The 17990-nt window shown below is 42.6% G+C and overlaps 2 protein-coding genes across 2 annotated transcripts; both read left to right on the forward strand.

Annotated features, from left to right (window-relative positions):
• The first annotated feature begins 1766 nt into the window (after positions 1–1766).
• On the forward strand, positions 1767–3382 carry cebp1 (CCAAT/enhancer binding protein (C/EBP) 1). Its single transcript, XM_084172099.1, has 3 exons — positions 1767–1841; positions 2106–2423; positions 2596–3382. The coding sequence occupies exons 2-3, from the start codon at positions 2106–2108 to the stop codon at positions 2911–2913; spliced, it is 636 nt and encodes a 211-aa protein (XP_084028225.1). The 5' UTR covers positions 1767–1841; the 3' UTR covers positions 2914–3382.
• A 4006-nt stretch (positions 3383–7388) lies between these two features.
• Positions 7389–17765, forward strand: slc22a17 (solute carrier family 22 member 17). The gene is made up of 10 exons (XM_084186919.1): positions 7389–7866; positions 8771–9283; positions 11589–11692; positions 12183–12337; positions 12790–12955; positions 13471–13586; positions 13714–13819; positions 14439–14662; positions 15384–15495; positions 15685–17765. Exons 2-10 carry the CDS (start codon positions 8822–8824, stop codon positions 15959–15961), a joined length of 1722 nt encoding a protein of 573 aa, XP_084043045.1. The 5' UTR covers positions 7389–7866; positions 8771–8821; the 3' UTR covers positions 15962–17765.
• Positions 17766–17990: the final 225 nt, after the last annotated feature.

Here is a 17990-nt window from a genome sequence, read left to right on the forward strand (position 1 = left end):
AAGTACGGAACTTGCTAAGGGACAGTGGAATTGCTAGAAAGAGTTTCGTAATTCGTATCACGTTGATTACAATATCATGTCCAAATAATTATGGATTATGCACATTGCACTTATGCAAAATGCCCATGGTGAATAAGACAAAACAACAAAAACATAAACAACTAATACAACATAATAACCTCATATTTTGGGTTATGGACGACTGCTGCCCAATGCATATAGAGTCATTGAACACTGGTCACTTAGACAATGTTTATATACTGTTTTACCCACTTTATATGTATATACTGTATTCTAGTCATGGCTCATCCTATATAACTATATCCGGACTCTGATATTGCTCGTTCTGATATTTCAAATATGTTTTAACTTTTCCGATTATGTATGTATTGTTTTTGTATTGCTAGATATTTCTGCACTGCTGGAGCTTGAAACATAAGCATTTCGCTGCACCTGCAATAACATCTGCAAATCTGTGTACATGACCAATTAACTTTGATTTGATTTGGTAGGGGTATAATGTATACTTATACACTGAGTGTACAAAACATTAGGAACACCTTCCTAATATTGAGTTGCACCCCCTTTTGCCCTTAGAACAGCCTCAATTCATCGGGGCATGGACTCTACAAGGTGTTGAATGCGTTCCACAGGGATGCTGGCCCATGTTGACTCCAATGCTTCCCACAGTTGTGTCAAGTTGGCTGGATGTCCTTTGGGTGGTGGACCATTCTTGATACAAACGGGGGAAACTGTTGAGTGTGAAAAACCCAGCAGCGTTGCAGTTCTTGACACAGTCAAACCGGTGTGCCTGGCACCTACTACCATACCCCATTCAAAAGCATTTAAATATTTTGTCTTGCCCATTCACTCTCTGAATGGCACAAATACACAATCCATGTCTCAATTGTATCAAGGCTTAAAAATCCTTCTATAACCTGTCTCCTCCCCTTCATCTATACTGGTTGAAGCGGATTTAACAAGTGACATCAATAAGGGATCATAGGTTTCACTTGGTCAGTCTATGTCATGGAAAGAGCAGGGTTCCTAATGTTTTGAACATTCATTGTATATAACACATACTGTATATATACCAAACACAGATACAGTACCTTCATTAAGTATGCATACCCCTTGACTTATTCCACATTTTGTTGTGTTACAGTCTGAATTCAAAATTGATTACATTTGTTATTTCTCTCACCCATCTACGCACAATACCCCATAATGACAAAGTGAAAACATGTTTTTAGAAATTGTTACAATTTTGTACACTCAGTGTAGTATAAGACCAATGATGTTGTAGGCTATGTATGTCTATAGATAAGACAGTTGAGATGTACTAAGTTCATGAGGCATTTATAGGTTATATTCTTAAATAATTAATGGATATATATTATTGACCATAGAACAGCATGAAATAAATATTCCAGAATATTTCTTTAATGATGCCCATGTACAGCCACATATATATTTTTAAAATGTCCCCCAAAAAGTTATAATGTCAGGATGTGATCCTAAAAAAGGAGAAGTAAATTATAGGCAAGAAACAAGGAGATAAGAAAAAACAAGCCCATGGGTCATGAGAGAGAGAGAGAGAGAGAGAGAGAGAGAGAGAGAGAGAGAGAGAGAGAGAGAGAGAGAGAGAGAGAGAGAGAGAGAGAGAGAGAGAGAGAGAGAGAGAGAGAGAGAGAGAGAGAGAGAGAGGTGGTGTTTAACTTACGAGGAAGTGATGGTGTGATGATCAGATGAGTACCTGTCTTAACAGTGTTTATGAGCAGAACATTGAGGGAGGAACTCACAAAACAGAAAAGGCAGTACGACGATAAACAAATTCAGAGGTAAGTCAGTCAATGTTCTGGTGGGAAATGCTCATAATATATTGAAGCAAGTACAAAACCGACAATAATGTACTGTAGGCTACGTGTTGTGCAAAAAGAGAATTTCATCAGGGATATAAATAAATCTTAACAATGTTAGTACTTGAATGTTGTTTGCATTTTAAAACACTACAATAGGCCTATAGTTATCATGTTATTAACTCACAATGGACGTGATAATGAATGTGTCTGAACGTGACTATAATGTGTCTGAATCCCTAACAGATGTCTCAGTGTTCTGTGATTCAAGAGTACAGCCCTACAGTTTCTGCCACATACACAACCTTCAGTCAGACTCCCACCCACGCTTCTACAACCGTGGCCTTGAACCCTGACCCATCGACCCCGGCACCTTTTACCAATGATATGCCTCAGAAGGACGGGATTCCATACAGCCAGTCGATGGGGGCTCAGGGATTGGTTAGGACTGGCAGTAACAGAATGGCAGAGCAGATGATGGGATTGTCATACCTGTCCTACGCACCTTGCCACAACGCACCTTCCACAGAGACTGCCGGCCAACAGAGTCACATACTGCAACAGGTATATGGATACGCCGCTTGGTTTCTGTGTTCATGAGAATGCATAATGTTGCAGTTAACATGTAGTTCAATGTTGAATTTTTTTATTTTTTATTGCATCCATTTTGTCTTTCTACATTTCTAAGTTATCTCTTCCCTCCAAACCCTCTACATCCCTCCTCCCTGTCCTACAGGACTTTTCTCCCTTCCTCCTCCCCCTTCCTCCCGGCCCCCTGCGAAGCCCCCTGCAGAAGAGGGGCCTGACCAAGGACACCATGGAGTATCGACTGCGGCGGGAGAGGAACAATATTGCCGTGAGGAAGAGCCGAGACAAGGCCAGGCGACGCATACAGCTCACCCACCAAAGGGCTCTGCAGCTGCATGAGGAGAACCACCGGCTGCAGATTCTCATAGGGCAACTCACACATGAATTGGACACTCTCAAACACATCTTGTCACAGCGTCACCTACAGCCCAGAGGTGAGAATGCAGCCAGGGAAGAGGGCTGTTGAGTGTGTTGGGGAGCGCTGTAGAGAATGACAGCCACTATGTGTGGTTCTGTATGAAAATATGCTCTTTTGTCACACTGGTGGAAATTGTACATTCCTATACATTGTTATAAAACAGTTACATAAGTGCTTTCATCTGGGAGTATCCCAAAAGTTGACATAATACAGGGTTAGTGCGTAAGTCAACAAAGGCTGTGAGTCAAAGAACACAAAGTTCCAAGTACTTTAAAAGCCTTTTGTCTTTGGTTAGATGACACAGATTTCAGTACACTTTCTACCTCCACTACATTTTCTTGGAAATTGCATGGCAAGAATGATTACCCAATACCTTTTATGGTTTCAAAAATATTAATTTAATTAAGCACCACTAAGAATAAGGAAGTTGTCAAGAAATGTTAGATATCAGGCAAAAGTTATGTAATTGTACAATTCAACATTTCTAAAATAAAAATTATTTTTATGGCTCTTTCTCAACAGTCTGTGTATTCTGACTTACAGAAAATCAAGGTACAAAAAGGGTCCAAAATACTATTTTGGGAACAACACTAAACATGTGTGACCACTACTGCTTGAAATACAAATGTGTAAATTAATCCAGGCATATGCCATTTCTCCTTTTAGCTGATAATATAATATAATGCATCCCAATATAATAACAATTCCACTTTAGCCCAATCTCCTCCAAGTGATTATATTGCATCTAAAATGGGGCGGCAGGTAGCTTAGTGGGTAAGAGCGTTGTGCCAGTAACCGAAAGGTCGCTGGTTCTAATCCCCGAGCCGACTAGGTGAAAAATCTGTCGATGTGCCTTTGAGCAAGGCACTTAACCCTAATTGCTCCTGTAAGTCGCTCTGGATAAGAGCGTCTGCTAAATGACTTAAATGTAAAATGGCTATAATAATGTCTATGCCTAAATCCAGTTATCTCCTGCTATTTTGCTTCTCCAGTGTAGTATTTTATGTAAGGGCACATATAGAGATGCCCCCCTTCACTCTGTTCACAAAGGCCGTTAAAAACAGACACAATGACATGGTAGTTTTATGGGTAGAAATCTGGGCCGGCCTTTGTGGGACGGGTAATATTTCAACACAGCACAGGACAGAGACCAAAACAGATAGCATCAGCACACAGGAGTGAGCTTTCCTGTGGCAGCAATAGCAGTCAAGGGACAGATAGATAGGAAACCATTTTTTTGACACACATCTTTGATAAAGTACCATGACATGTGCTCACAGTTTTTAATGACCTCTAGGAAATGTTATGTTTGTTAAAGAGGGAGTAAGACAATGTATAGCTAGCTGCATACTGATGCTGGTGCATGCAATGGCTATGAGAGTTCACGTGTGTGTTGAAATTACCCTCAATGTCTCTGTGGGGCAATCTGTGGTCCCAGGACTGCTGCAATGTCTCCACAGAATGAGGAAAGACAGTATTTCACCTCATCCCAAGTTACTCAACAGCAAGCATGTTAGAAAAAGATATATAAACCCACAACTAGAAAATAAATGGAGGGGTATTTTGCAACAGGAAATTAACAGACGATTTTCAAGCACTTATTGTCATAATGAATATCATAGACAAAGCTTAAAGGGACAATCTGGGATTGGCACATCCATTTCTTGACTTTTAAATGAATGATATAGCCATTGATTATTGAATAATTTCATTTCACGTATAATCGCCACATGAACTAAGTCAAACTGTCATACCCCATCAAACCCCAAAATAAAGGCCATAAATCATTGTTAGAGTGCTGCTGACAATGCAGCTTTTAAAAGCAATTTTCCCGCATTCGTGGAGATCTCAATAAACGGTAAACTCTGCAGATGTCAGCTTACTCGGAAAATACCTCTAAATGTCTTGCGCACTACAACGCGTGTTCTGATTGAATCCCGGCCATAAGCCTGTTTTAATATTGTTTGTAAACATTGTCATTGTCATTGTAGTTTTAAAACAGGGTTTTTATTGCATGGTTGGCCAGTCATTGCATCCATAGCTCTGCCTGAATTTGAGAGTGGTTACATTTCTCCAGCCCTTCCATCAGCTGTTTACCAAAGTTAGTGCCTGCTTGTTGTTTTTCGAATCACTGATTGCCCCTTTAACCTTCAAAAAGCCTATTATTTAAAAGTTATTCAAACCCCTGAGTTGTCAACAAAAATCAGGTGCTATTTGCATGTGAAAATGTCACGAGGTGCATCGCTCTATTACGTTTTTATTGGTGTCCCACCACTCTTTGATGTAATATGCACATCTTAGAGTGTGGCTTTAAAAAACAGAATTAGGTTTTAAATGGTTGATTAGTGGCACACAAATTAATTTGCCATATTTCTATATATTGCAGCAACCTTAAAACCTTAAAACCTTGGACCTTTTTAGTGTATTGACAGTCTACATTGGTGTCAGAATTGGGATGGCACCCCAGCACATCCATCAAAAGCGACTTGTTAGAAGGGACTTGTTAGAATGTAGCGGGGGACACGCTTTTACGAAGGAACGGGGTAGTTAGGCGACCTAGTGAACACCACTTGCGACATCTTTAAGAGGTTCAGACCTCTTAAGCCCTGTTTATTGTGCCTGGTTCTAACATGCATCCTTTGACCTGATCTTGTCTACATTCTGATTGTGCCCACATTTTCAGACAGGTGTAGAGGATTTAAAGACGCACATCTAATCATATGACTACGGCCCAGTACATCACTGAGGCCAAACTCCCTGCCATCCAGGACCTCTATACCAGGCGGTGTCAGAGGAAGGCCCAAAAAATTGTCAAAGACTCCTGCCACCCAAGTCATAGACTGTTCTCTCTGCTACCGCACGGCAAGTGGTACCGATGCGCCAAGTCTGTGACCAAAAGGCACCTGAACAGCTTCTATCCCCAAGCCATAAGACTGCTGAACAATTAATCAAATGGCTACCTGGACAATTTACATTGACCCTCTTTATTATTTATTTATTTATCTTAATTATTTTTGCACTGTCTCACACACGCACACACGCACACACACACATGCATATTAATGCCACACACACACACACACTCACAGACACACACATAGACACACTTCACATACACTGCTGCTACTCTGTTTATTATATATCCTGATTGCCTAGTCAATTATTTTGCAGTTGTCCCCAACACACTCACCTTAAATTTTACTGCTTTATTAAAGACTGTTTTCCATTTTTATCTCTAAACAAGTGGATTATTTGTCTTTAGGCTCCCCTAATGGTATATATTTAAAAAGTGTATAGATCTAACTTAATTAGGTTATAATATATAACTTTTTCTAAATGACGAAATATTAGATCAATTTACCTCAGAATAATTTTGTTAAACCCCCTCACAGAAACCACTTTATGCCACCAATTTTTTTCCAACACTTTGGGGGGCTAGTTACCCCACATTTCTCTATGACATGCCTAAAAGATCAAAAATATTTTTTTACCCCCTTTTTCGTGATTACGATCTTGTCTCATCGCTGCAACTCCCCAACGGGCTCGGGAGGGGCGAAGGTCGAGTCATGCGTCCTCCGAAACATGACCCACCAAGCCGCGCTTCTTAACACCCGCTCGATTAACGCGGATGCCAGCTGCACCAATGTGTCAGAGGAAATACCCTTCAACTGACGACCGAAGTCAGCCTGCATGCGCCCGGCCCACCACAAGGAGCCGCTAGAGCGCAATGAGCCATAGATAAAATGCAATTGTCTTCATTGTTCATAGTTTATGCCTGCCCATACCATAACCTCACTGCCACCATGGGGCACTCTGTTCACAATGTTGACATCAGCAAACAGCTCGGCCATACGACGCCATACATGTGGTCTGCGTTTGCGAGGCCGGTTGAACGTACTGCCAAATGTTCTAAAACGACGTTGGAGGTGGCTTATGGTAGAGAAATTAAAATTCAATTCTCTGGAAACAGCTCTGGTGGACATTCCTGCAGTCAGCATGCCAATTGCACGCTCCCTCAAAACTTGAGACATCTGTGGAATTGTGTTGTGCGACGAAACTGCACATTTTAGAGTGGCCTTTTATTGTCCCCAGCACAAGGTGCACCTGCGTAATGATCATGCTGTTTAATCAGCTTCTTGATATGCCACACCTGTCAGGTGGATGGATTATCTTGGCAAAGGAGAAATGCTCACTAACAGGGATGTAAACAAATTTGTGCACAAAATTCGAGAGTAATATGCTTTTTGTGCTTATAGAACATTTCTGGGATCTTTTATTTCAGCTCATGAAACATGGGACCAACACCTTACATGTTGCGTTTATATTTTTGTTCAGTGTAGTACAACTCATAATGCGCGCTCTTTCAACCTTGAGAATAATCTATGATTTATGGCCCCACCATGCGGTAGATGGTTTCATTTGCAGTGAAAGAGGGGGACGTCTCCTCAACGATTTCGCCCGATTTCTCACGAGTCTGAATGTCGCTTCCCCAATTCAGTTTTCCACCCCTTTGTCCCAGAGAGGATCGGTTCGACTATGGCTGTGACCCGTCCCCTTTAAGATAATGTCTGAAATAATAATGTATTATTGAATTACTTAACACTTTGTTTCATGTCGGCGGACATAAACTTGGGTCGCGCAACAACGTTAGAAATCAGGGACGGTAGAAGTCGAGCATGACAATACAGCCAAAAAAATTGCTTCAGTAGGTGTCTATGTTGAAACTGCGTTTTCTTCTGACATGACTTTAGTTTACAGTGCTTCTTCATACAATACTACCCCGGGACAGTAGGATGGAATAATAGACAGCCGACAGAGAGAAGACGCATAGGAAGAGTAAAGGGAATGCGGTGAAAATCCAACTCAATTCGGAACACTGTTCCCTTTATCCCCTGCAATGTTTTGGCTTTACCAAAACGGACGTTTGAAAGTGACAGTGGGCAATCGTTAACCCACCGGATTTATTATAATATCCGACGACTATAATAACACTGGAAAGGGGTAAGTCATTTTGCTGCTACTGTCCCCTTGCTACGCAGACTGACAATATTGTATATTTACAGAATCATGTGTTTTGCTCTCTGTCTGCCCGGGGCAGGTGCGTGCGTCCACTTGTGTCAGTGACCTAATATGACAACACCATTTCAGTTTAGGCTTGTCATTTATTCATAATTTATTAATCCCACTGGGCATAGACTGGTTGAATCAACGTTGTTTCCACGTAATTTCAATGAAATTACGTTGAACCAACGTGTAATAGACGTTGAATTGATGTCCGTGCCCAGTGGGATGTTACAATGTTATGAATGTTTTTTTTCTGGTGGTTTGTGTGTTGCTCTATGTTACCTCTATTAAAATATGCGTTGGCTCTTTTCCTTCCATGCAGTACTGTTCCCTGTCTGAAAAGCCACTTATGTAACTGGAATTCCTTTAGCAGAACTTCCTGGCCTTGTAGCAGCCTAGAACATTAACAGAATGGACCATGTGCACTTATCGCTGATAGTGTAGGCTTATAACAGTGTCCAAATACCTTGTTTTGTTCTTGGGCGATAGGAAACAGCTGTATAACGTATTCCCTACACGTGTATAACCATGCTACAAATAAACACTTCCTGTGTGATTCACCCAGCAATAGAATGGATATATCCACCAATTGAATAATAAGCTAAACATTACTTAATGTGGTTGGCGTTGCTCCCTCTATTATGGGATTGGAGATGTCATTTGCCAGGGTTTATGATTATGCACAATTAAAGTAAAAAACGGACTGTTTAAATAAGAAAGAAGATCCATTCACTCACAGAACAATTGTTGTTATTTCATCATATTCTGCAGGTGCACTGTAGCTAATAATATATTTGGGATAAAGTAGTACTGGTGAATCCTTAATGTTTTCCCTTCACAGATATTTCCCACTTCATCTGAGGATTGACCACAACCTCTCTGACCCTCAGTTATGACTTCACCTGAGTCCCCCCTCCCCTCCCCTTCCCCCTGTCCGCCCCCCCCCCTCCCCTCTTCTCCCACTCCCTCGTCTCCTGCTCCCTCCTCCTCCCTCCCACCTCCCCCTTCCTTGCCTCCCACGGGGGAGGTGATGATCCTGGCCCTGGGGAGGAAGAAACAGAGGATGCTCATCTGTCTTTCCATCCTGCCCAATCTCTTCCTGGCCTTCCTTCTCTCCTCGGATCCCCTGCTCACCCTCTCCTCGCCCCACAACTGCCGACTCCCGGGACCTTTGCCTGCTCCGCAGGTCCTCAACGCCTCCCTGCCCTGGAAGAAGGGGGGCAGAGTGGGGGAGAGCGGGGGGCTGTCTCAGTGCAAGCAGTATATCAACGGTACCCAGTCCGGGGTGGAGAACTGTGATGCTGGCTGGGACTACAACGTCACAGAAGGATTGAGAATTAACATTGTTACTGAGGTACCTCGAGGAACTTTGTCGGTCTCATTGTTTTCTTGATTAGTTTGTATTTCCCGGTCTCAGAATCCAAATGGCTGCTATCTCAGAATCGAAATGGCTGCTAGCGGAACAGGGAATGATTGTTTAACAATGACATAATGCATTACTGAGTAGATTCTGATAAGAAGTGAAGCTCTGCTACCCTTACATGGTAAAAAATCCTTTCACCATTAACACTGCTTTGATTAAGAATGTCATAAACAGTCACAGCACTCTCAGTGTCAGAAAACATGATCCAAGGCTTTGCAGCAGTAGAGTGAGGTCTTGGGTAATGTCATCATGCCTTTCTTCATTTAATGATGTGTGTACTTATTCTACAATACCTTATGACGCTTCAGGCCTAATGTCTTTAGCAGAACTCTTGTCCACCACACCCACATTTTTCCATGGCGGTCTTTAGCTCTCACTTGGCTCACTGTGGACTCTCTCTATTTGTTTTTAATTCCATGTGTGGTGACGTGGGTGGGAAACCCAGTGCTTCTGTAAGCTGTTCTATCAGCCCGTTGCCCTCTGTGGTTAGCTAAACATACACTGGTCTCAAGGAGTCATTCTAATTTAAGAGACAGACTACTGCAACGGTTTTACCATGTGCTTATAGACAGCAGGAATATCATCCCGTCTCTCTGTTCATAGACAGATAGCTTGATTCAGCGGTTGGTTTCAGAGTGTATTTTTACCTTTAGTCATGATCGACCAGTATAGCTGCTTCAGCAACTTCTCACAGAAGCCAGAACAGCCCTGACCAGTCTCCACCAGTAATCAATAAGGCTTCAGTAGAAATACTGAACTAAACAAGCAGATGCCTTGTAAAACCATTTTGTAGTAGAATTGTCAGGGCAGACGTCTATATGCTCCTTTGACATGGAGGTTTTAGTATAAGAGGGAAGAAACGGAAGGCATAGGTCTCGGGCCAAGGGTATTATAATGCTTTTTATTCATGTTCATAACTGGTTTGGGCAGTTTGTGAACTTGTTTGTGTGCAAGTTTGGCATTTCTTATTTTTTCCAAGCACGTCGTCCATATGAATGCTATCGACTGTGCTCTCATTTGTGAGGTAACTACTGAACAAAAATATAAACGCAACATGCAACAATTTCAAAGATTTTGCTGAATTACAGTTCATATAAGGAAATCAGTCAATTGAAATAAATTCATTAGGCCCTAATCTATTGATTTCACATGACTGGGCAGGGGTGCAGCCATGGGTGGGCCTGGGAGGGCATAGGCCCACCCACTTGGGAGCCAGGCCCACCCACTGGGGAACCAGGCCCAGCCAATAAGAATTAGTTTTTCCCCACAAAAGGGCTTTATTACAGACAGAAATACTCCTCAGCACCCCGCCCCAGCCCCCCTCAGACGATCCCGCAGGTGAAGAAGACAGATATGGAGGTCCTGGGCTGGCGTGGTTACACGTGGTCTGCAGTTGTGAGGCCGGTTGGACGTACTGCCAAATTCTCTAAAACTTATGGTAGAGAAATTAACATTCAATTCTCTGGAAACAACTCTGGTGGACATTCCTGCAGTCAGCATGCCAATTGCGCGCTCCCTCAAAACTTGAGACATCTGTGGAATGGTGTTGCGTGACAAAACTGCATATTTTAGAGTGGCATTTCTTTGTCCACAGCACAAGGTGCACCTGTGTAATGATCATGCTGTTTAATCAGCTTCTTGATATGCCGCACCTGTCAGGTGGATGGATTATCTTGACAAAGGATAAAATGCTCACTAACAGGGATGTAAACAAATTTGTGCACAACATTTGAGAGAAATACGCTTTTTGGGCGTATGTAACATTTCTGGGATCTTTTATTTCAGCTCATGAAACATGGGACCAATACTTTACGTGTTGCGTTTATATTTTTGTTCAGTGTATATAGTGCAGCCGACCAGTGATAGGACGAGTGATAGTATGTGACAGGGTCTTTATGCGTCCCTGCATAGGGTCCAATTACATAAGGCATTGTTAGCAGCAGCTTACTGACTCTGCCCAGAAACGATGCTATCTCATTGTAATCACTTCGCTTTCAACAGTAGCAAATGCACCAATGGAGCACTTCAGATATAATAACAAAGCCATGCTCAAGCTGATTGAAATAACATTTCAATATAGTGTAGTTTGGTTGAAATGAGTTGTTTTGTATTATCTGGAACAATGTCCTATTGATGAAATGATTGTGAGTAACAAAACATATGTCTACCTCCATCTCTTCTCTTTCCTTAATCGTCTGTTGGTTCTCCACCTCCTTCCTTCTCTCTCCTCTCCCAGTGGGATTTGGTGTGTGGTCAGTACTGGCTGGTCCCAGTCGAGGAGGTGTCCTTCATCTTGGGTGTTCTGACAGGATGCCTGGGACTGGGCTTTGCTGCTGACAGGTAAGATGATACAAGAAATACAGCGGATAAGGCGAGGGTTAGACTGGGGGGACGAGACCTCTTGAGGATTGAGAGTGAGATGAAGCCAATTGAATTAGCAAACAAGAATGACGCTTTTGGTGACAGTTTCACAGACTCAGGCCTAGACTGCACTTGAATCCAGACACTTGGATCCTGAAAATGTGATGGAATGAACATGGTTTGAGTATATTTGTAGTCTCAGTCCTGATCAGTCTGGGAATATACAATAGGTGTCCATAATATGTATTTTACTATGTATTTAAATGGTCATTACAAAACATTTGATCTAAAATGACCCTGGTTCGTTACTAGCTTAATCCAGGACTAACTTCTTTTTTTTAAACTCTGTTTTTACAAGGCCTACTCCTGGCTTTAATTTCCATGAAACCGGCCCATGGTGTTCAGAGGCCTCTGCTTATGCCCTACTGATACAGATCTTTGTATTTTCTCTTCTTTGTTATTTTCTCAGACTGGGCAGGTTGAAGACACTGCTCACCTCGCTAACCCTCTCGGTGGTATTTGGCGTACTTGTGTGTGTCTCTACCTCCCCCCGTATCTTTATTGTCATGCGCTTTTGCCTGGCTGCTGCTAGCGCTGGTGTCTACCTCACGCTTTACATCACACGTGAGTAGTCTCCAGATACTGATTCCATAGTACAGTGGTTCCCAGACTGCGCGAGGGGTCGGCATGGGGGGCGCGGGCGTACCCCCACAAAGGAACTCAGTCCGGCTTTAAACGTACTCTTGAAAGTTGTAATAGTAGAATGCACAAGGTGCGATTTCGAAATTGGTTAGTGCATCATCAGTTCCTCTTGTCATGTTAGTCATTGCATACCTTAGAGAGCTATTTATAACTTGTCAGGATGTTCCCCAATGCTGTAAGGGGGGCCCAAGTGAAAACGTTTAGGAACCCTTGCCATAGTACACAAGGCTCTAATAATAGCATCAAAACACTACTGCCATGACTACTGCAATTTAAAACTATTTTGAGAATTGACCAAAGACCAAACCTATTTACTCATTGTTCAACATTGTTGTGTCTGTAATCATTCATTGTTTTGTCTGTTTGATTGACAGGTCTTGAACTCTGTGATCCCTCACTACGTCTGCTGGTCACCATGGTGGCAGGACTAACTACGGTTGCTGGGGAGCTGCTGTTGCTGGGTGTTGCTCTGTCTTGCCAGTCCTGGAGGGGCTTACTCGGAGCTGGGGCTGCACCGCTCTCTCTGTTCCTCACCTATGGGTGAGTGTGTGTGTGCGTGCGTGTGTGTGTGCTGTGTTGGAGGACAGAAAACTATGGACAAGGGAGTGGGGAATATGGTAGTAATTTAATTAAAGACCTAAATGCAAACTGACTTGCTGAGAGCACCACAGCATTGTATTGATTTAAAGCCCCCTGTTTCATTCAGCTATTAGCTAAAGTCAGAATACATTAGCATTTGTCTTCAAGGTGCAGTGTTCTTCTCAGACTTTTGTTAACAGCATTTCCTTTTATTGCAAATAGCAAATTGAACACAGAGAAAATAAAATGCAGTCCTCTGTCAGTTGGTAGAGCATGGTGCTTGCAACGCCAGGATAGTAGGTTCGATTCTGTAGTGGGCATGCATGACTGTAAAAGTCTCTTTCGGATAAAAGCGTCCGTTAAGTGGCATATTCTTATTTTTTTCCTTTCTAATATAACAACATTGCCGTTTCAGGAGAGAGAAAATAGTAATATGGAAGCTAGGAATTTACATGAAAATGTCTGTTTTGTTTCAGTATTCCAGGAGTATTTCCTGAGTCTCCTCGCTGGCTTCTTCTCTCTGAGAGATCTGCTGATCTGAATTCCTTCAGTGAAGGAAGCGATAGAGAGAGGGATGATGAGAGCTTCACAGGTGTGTGGGAACCATTTTGTCTTTTTGCATGGGTCTTTTCATGAGATTTGCTGTCTATTGTTTGAAAACGTCTCTGCTGATGCCTCCAGTGTGACATGGTGGTATGACATTGTTGTCATTATTGCAGAGTTGGACTCGGAGCCGTCTCCCTCTACACGCCCCCACCTGTCCTTCCCAGAGCTCGTACACAGCAGGAACATCTGGAAAAACATATGTGTGCTTGGCTTCACCTCGTAAGTCACCTAACTGTGCCATTTGAAGTTAGCCCTCACACGTTTGGTCACACTTTAAAGCTGAAATCCTTAGTTGCTACATCCATTTTTGGACTTATAAATGAATTGTAAACAAAATGAATGTAAACAAACACGGTATAGTCTCAAAACATGGTTACAACTATAATTTTGATATCATGGATGGTCAGTCCTTGCATCCATAGCTCTGTCTATGAATTTGAGAGTGGTTACATTTCTCCAGGCCCATCCCTCAGCTTTTTACCAAAAGAGAGGTGGGTGATCGCTTTGTTATTGTTTCAATTAAGGATTTTAGCTTTAAATAGTTGCATGCATAGTAGTAATAATAGTACTACAGTAGTTACATGAAAGTTGAACTTCTTTGTGTAATTACATGTAACTACTCAGTAACTGCACTGGTTACTCATTCCAAGTAGTACGACATTCTGGTAACCAAACATAGTAGTATCAGTATGTATGCCACATATAGCGTATGCATGACATACAAACAACCTAATGTAAAGGTTTAACCTTACTTCTATCAACATAGGCACCCATAGGATTATAGTAGTTGCCAAACAGACCATGATTTTCCATCTCCATCTCTCCTGTTGTCTGTCAGGTTCATTTCCCATGGCATCAGTCATTGTTACAGCTCATTTCGTGGTGATGTCAGAGGCACAGCCCCCAGCTTCTATTGGACCTATCTGCTCTCCGTCTGTGCGGGAGGAGGGGCCTGGCTGTTGTTATGGGCAACCGTGAACAGGTGTGGCCGCCGTGGTATCCTGCTGCTCGCCATGACAATGACAGGGCTGGCATCTCTGATTCTCCTCGGACTGATGGAGTGTAAGTTGGTGCTCAAGGTGGAAGTTGCCCTTAATAGATGTAAAGTCCCCTGTTTTGGGGACCTGCGTGGTCGAGTACCGGTTCCAACCTATGTTCCCTCTAAGCTGCGCACGTAGAAAAATGAACATTCAATTCTCTGGCAACAGTTCTGGTGGGCATTCATGCAGTCAGCATGCCAGTTGCATGCTCCCTCAAAACTTGAGACATCTGTGGCATTATGTTGTGACAAAACTGCACAAAACTGGGCTTTTATCATCCCCAGCACAAGGTGCACCTGTGTAATGATCATGCTGTTTAATCAGCTTCTTGATATGCCACACCTGTCAGGTGGATGGATTATTTTGGCAAAGGAGAAATGCTCACTAACAGGGATGTAAACAAATTTGTGCACAACATTTGAGAGAAATAAGCTTTTTGTGCTTATAGAACATTTCTGGGATCTTTTATTTCAGCTCATGAAACCAACACTTTACATGTTGCTTTTATATTTTTGTTCAGTGTAGTTAGGACTATAATTTTCCCAATGGACATTCATTACTGGAAGCACAGACCCTCTTTGCATGGCGCCACCTTGTGGCTGAATAGTGGTATATCAGTTCATGTAGGACACTGCAGTGGCAGGAAAGTCAAAGCCATGTCTCAGTTTCAGCTGTAATCACAAACCAGTCAGAGTCTGGGGAGTTCAGTGCTAAGTTAACTCTCCCTCCTGTCCCTCTCTTAGATCTAAGTGAGGCGGCCATCACTGTGTTCTCAGTGATGGGACTGTTCTCCTCCCAGGCGGCTGCCTCTCTCTGTGTCCTCTTCACTGCAGAGATCATGCCCACCATCATCAGGTAAGGACCAGCAACTGTCACATGAGTCTTCCTCATCTAGGCTTGTTCTTTGTATTAAGTGTATTATTAGGTCTTAAAGTCATATTGGACTTCAATGGGTGTCATTTTAGGCTTGGTCCTCGTATTATCTCTTCCCTGGCCCTTCCTCTTTTGGAGATCACTGACCTTTGACCTTACCCTCTTGTCCAGGGGCAGTGGCGTGGGCACGGTGTTGGCCCTAGGCTGCGTGGGCCGCCTCACCTCGCCCCTCATGGACCTGCGCAACCACTACGGCTACTTCCTGCACCATGTGGTGTACTCCTCCCTGGCCCTGCTGGCTGTGCTCTCCATCCTGCTGCTGCCCGAGAGCAAGAGGAAACCGCTGCCCCAGACGCTGGCCGACGGGGAGCAGTACCGACGCCCCCCACTGGGCCGGAGGAGGAGGGACAACGTTCCCCTGCTGGCCACCCCCAACCCAGAGACCTAGCCGCCCAAATGTCACACATCAGTCATAACGCCAGCCCAGAGTGTCACCAGGTCCATGCTGCAGAAAGGAAGATGGATGAAAATGAAAAGGGAGAAGAGCTGTCTGCTTAAGATGGTTGTGTAGAGCCAGTAAAGGGAGATGGTAGAATCAACCACACACTCTACTCTTCCTAACATATCATTTTCTAGTCATTCCTAACACAGGAGTGTAGGTGGGGCGGCCATACGTCGTCTGTCTCCATTTCTGCCAATGAAGTGTGTGTGTGTGTGCACGTGAATGTGTGTGTATGTGCACGTGTATGTGTGTGTGTGGCCCTGGTCAGATGGCGGCGTGGAGAGTGCTCGTCACGCAGTGACCTGTTCCATACTGCTGCACCCCCCCCCCCCCCACCTTTCCCATAAGGCCTATGTGGCATCAGCTGCTTCGTGCTCATGCTCCAGACTGCCCACTTTTGATCTGTGTATGATCTGACAGAGCATGGCATCACACAAAACTCACAGAGGCAGGTCTGCAATGGAACCTGTCCTGTAAATACCATAAACCTAGTTTCTTTAACTGAATGAATGCTGGGTTATCTGTTTGTAAAAAACAGTAGAAGATTTGTTAAGCAGTGCTGGATCTTGGAATTTTGCTTTTGTACTGCGCAAAAGCATGGCACTTAGCCAAGATGATAGAACACTTTTGTCTACTGCTCTTAAAGGCAATGTGGGAAAATAACATTGATTGATTGAAGATTAATTGAGTAACGTTATAATTGAGGGTAGTTTGAGGAAACTTTGTGAACTTGCATCAAATAAATAGTCATAGGTGCCCTCCTCAAACCCAAGAGTCCGTACAATCAGTTGATAAAAAAAGAGACTGAAAATTATATTTTAATGTACTGTAGTTCCGCAAACTTGGTTGAATGTGATAAAATGATATGAATTACATTTTCAGATGTGGCTTGGAGCCAGTACTGTTTATGGGTAATTAATCTTGATGGTCTTGTCTGGGCTCTCAGACCTGCCTTACTCTAGGCTCATCTGAAGATAAAAAAAGAGATGATAGGAAGAGTGCCTGTGCATTCAGACCCGAAAACCTTGTGTAGATAGAAATGTACGGTAGAGAATGGACACAACTTTACCCTCTCCTATGTATTTATTTGGACAGTGAAGCTAAAACTTTTAATTTTGCTCTGTACTCCAGCATTTTGAGATCAAATGTTTAATTAGAGGCGACAGTACAGAATGTCACCTTTTATTTTAGGTTATTTTCATAGATGTCTGTTTTACCATTTAGAAATGAAATCACTTTATGTATCTAGTCCCCCCATATGAAGGAGTCATAAGTATTAGGACAAATTCACTTACAGTGTATTACATTGTCAAAAGTGTAGTATTTGGCCCCATATTCCTAGCACGCAATGAATACATCAAGCTGGTGACTCTACAAATTTGTTAGATGCATTTGCAGTTTGTTTTGGTTGTATTTTGGATTATGTTGTACCCAATAGAAATCAATGGTAAATAATGTATAGTGTCATTGACTGGATCTATTCCACAGCCAGAGTTAGGGATAGGGAAAAGTACACTTACCTTCCGTAACACCTCCCTCTGCCGGTCTTTGGTAGTTTCTTTACAATGCACTCAACAATTCTAATAATAATAATGATATTATTGATGATGAAAATAACTATTAATAACTTGACAATAGTAATTAAAATGTTAGACAATGCTGTTTCCTTAAGATGATCTATTAAGTAATAACAGCAATGTAATGATGTAAATAACTTTAACCTGATTTAATTGAAAATAAAATGTTAAGTAAACAATGGGTTGTTGTGGGTCTTGTCTGTGTATTGATGGATGCAGAAGGTCTTGTCGTCAGAAAGCTAACAGACCCACATCATATTGATCTTGTACATGGCCTTTAACATTGTATCATTGACTTTTTGTTTTGTACACCGTTCCCCCCAGAAAACAACGTAAATACATTTTTAGACAGTATTTCTGATTACGATGACATGACTGGAGGACAGATTATGTTTGTG

Source organism: Coregonus lavaretus, assembly GCF_964263955.1.
Source record: "Coregonus lavaretus genome assembly, chromosome: 2".
In the NCBI taxonomy this organism is placed as follows: domain Eukaryota; kingdom Metazoa; phylum Chordata; class Actinopteri; order Salmoniformes; family Salmonidae; genus Coregonus; species Coregonus lavaretus.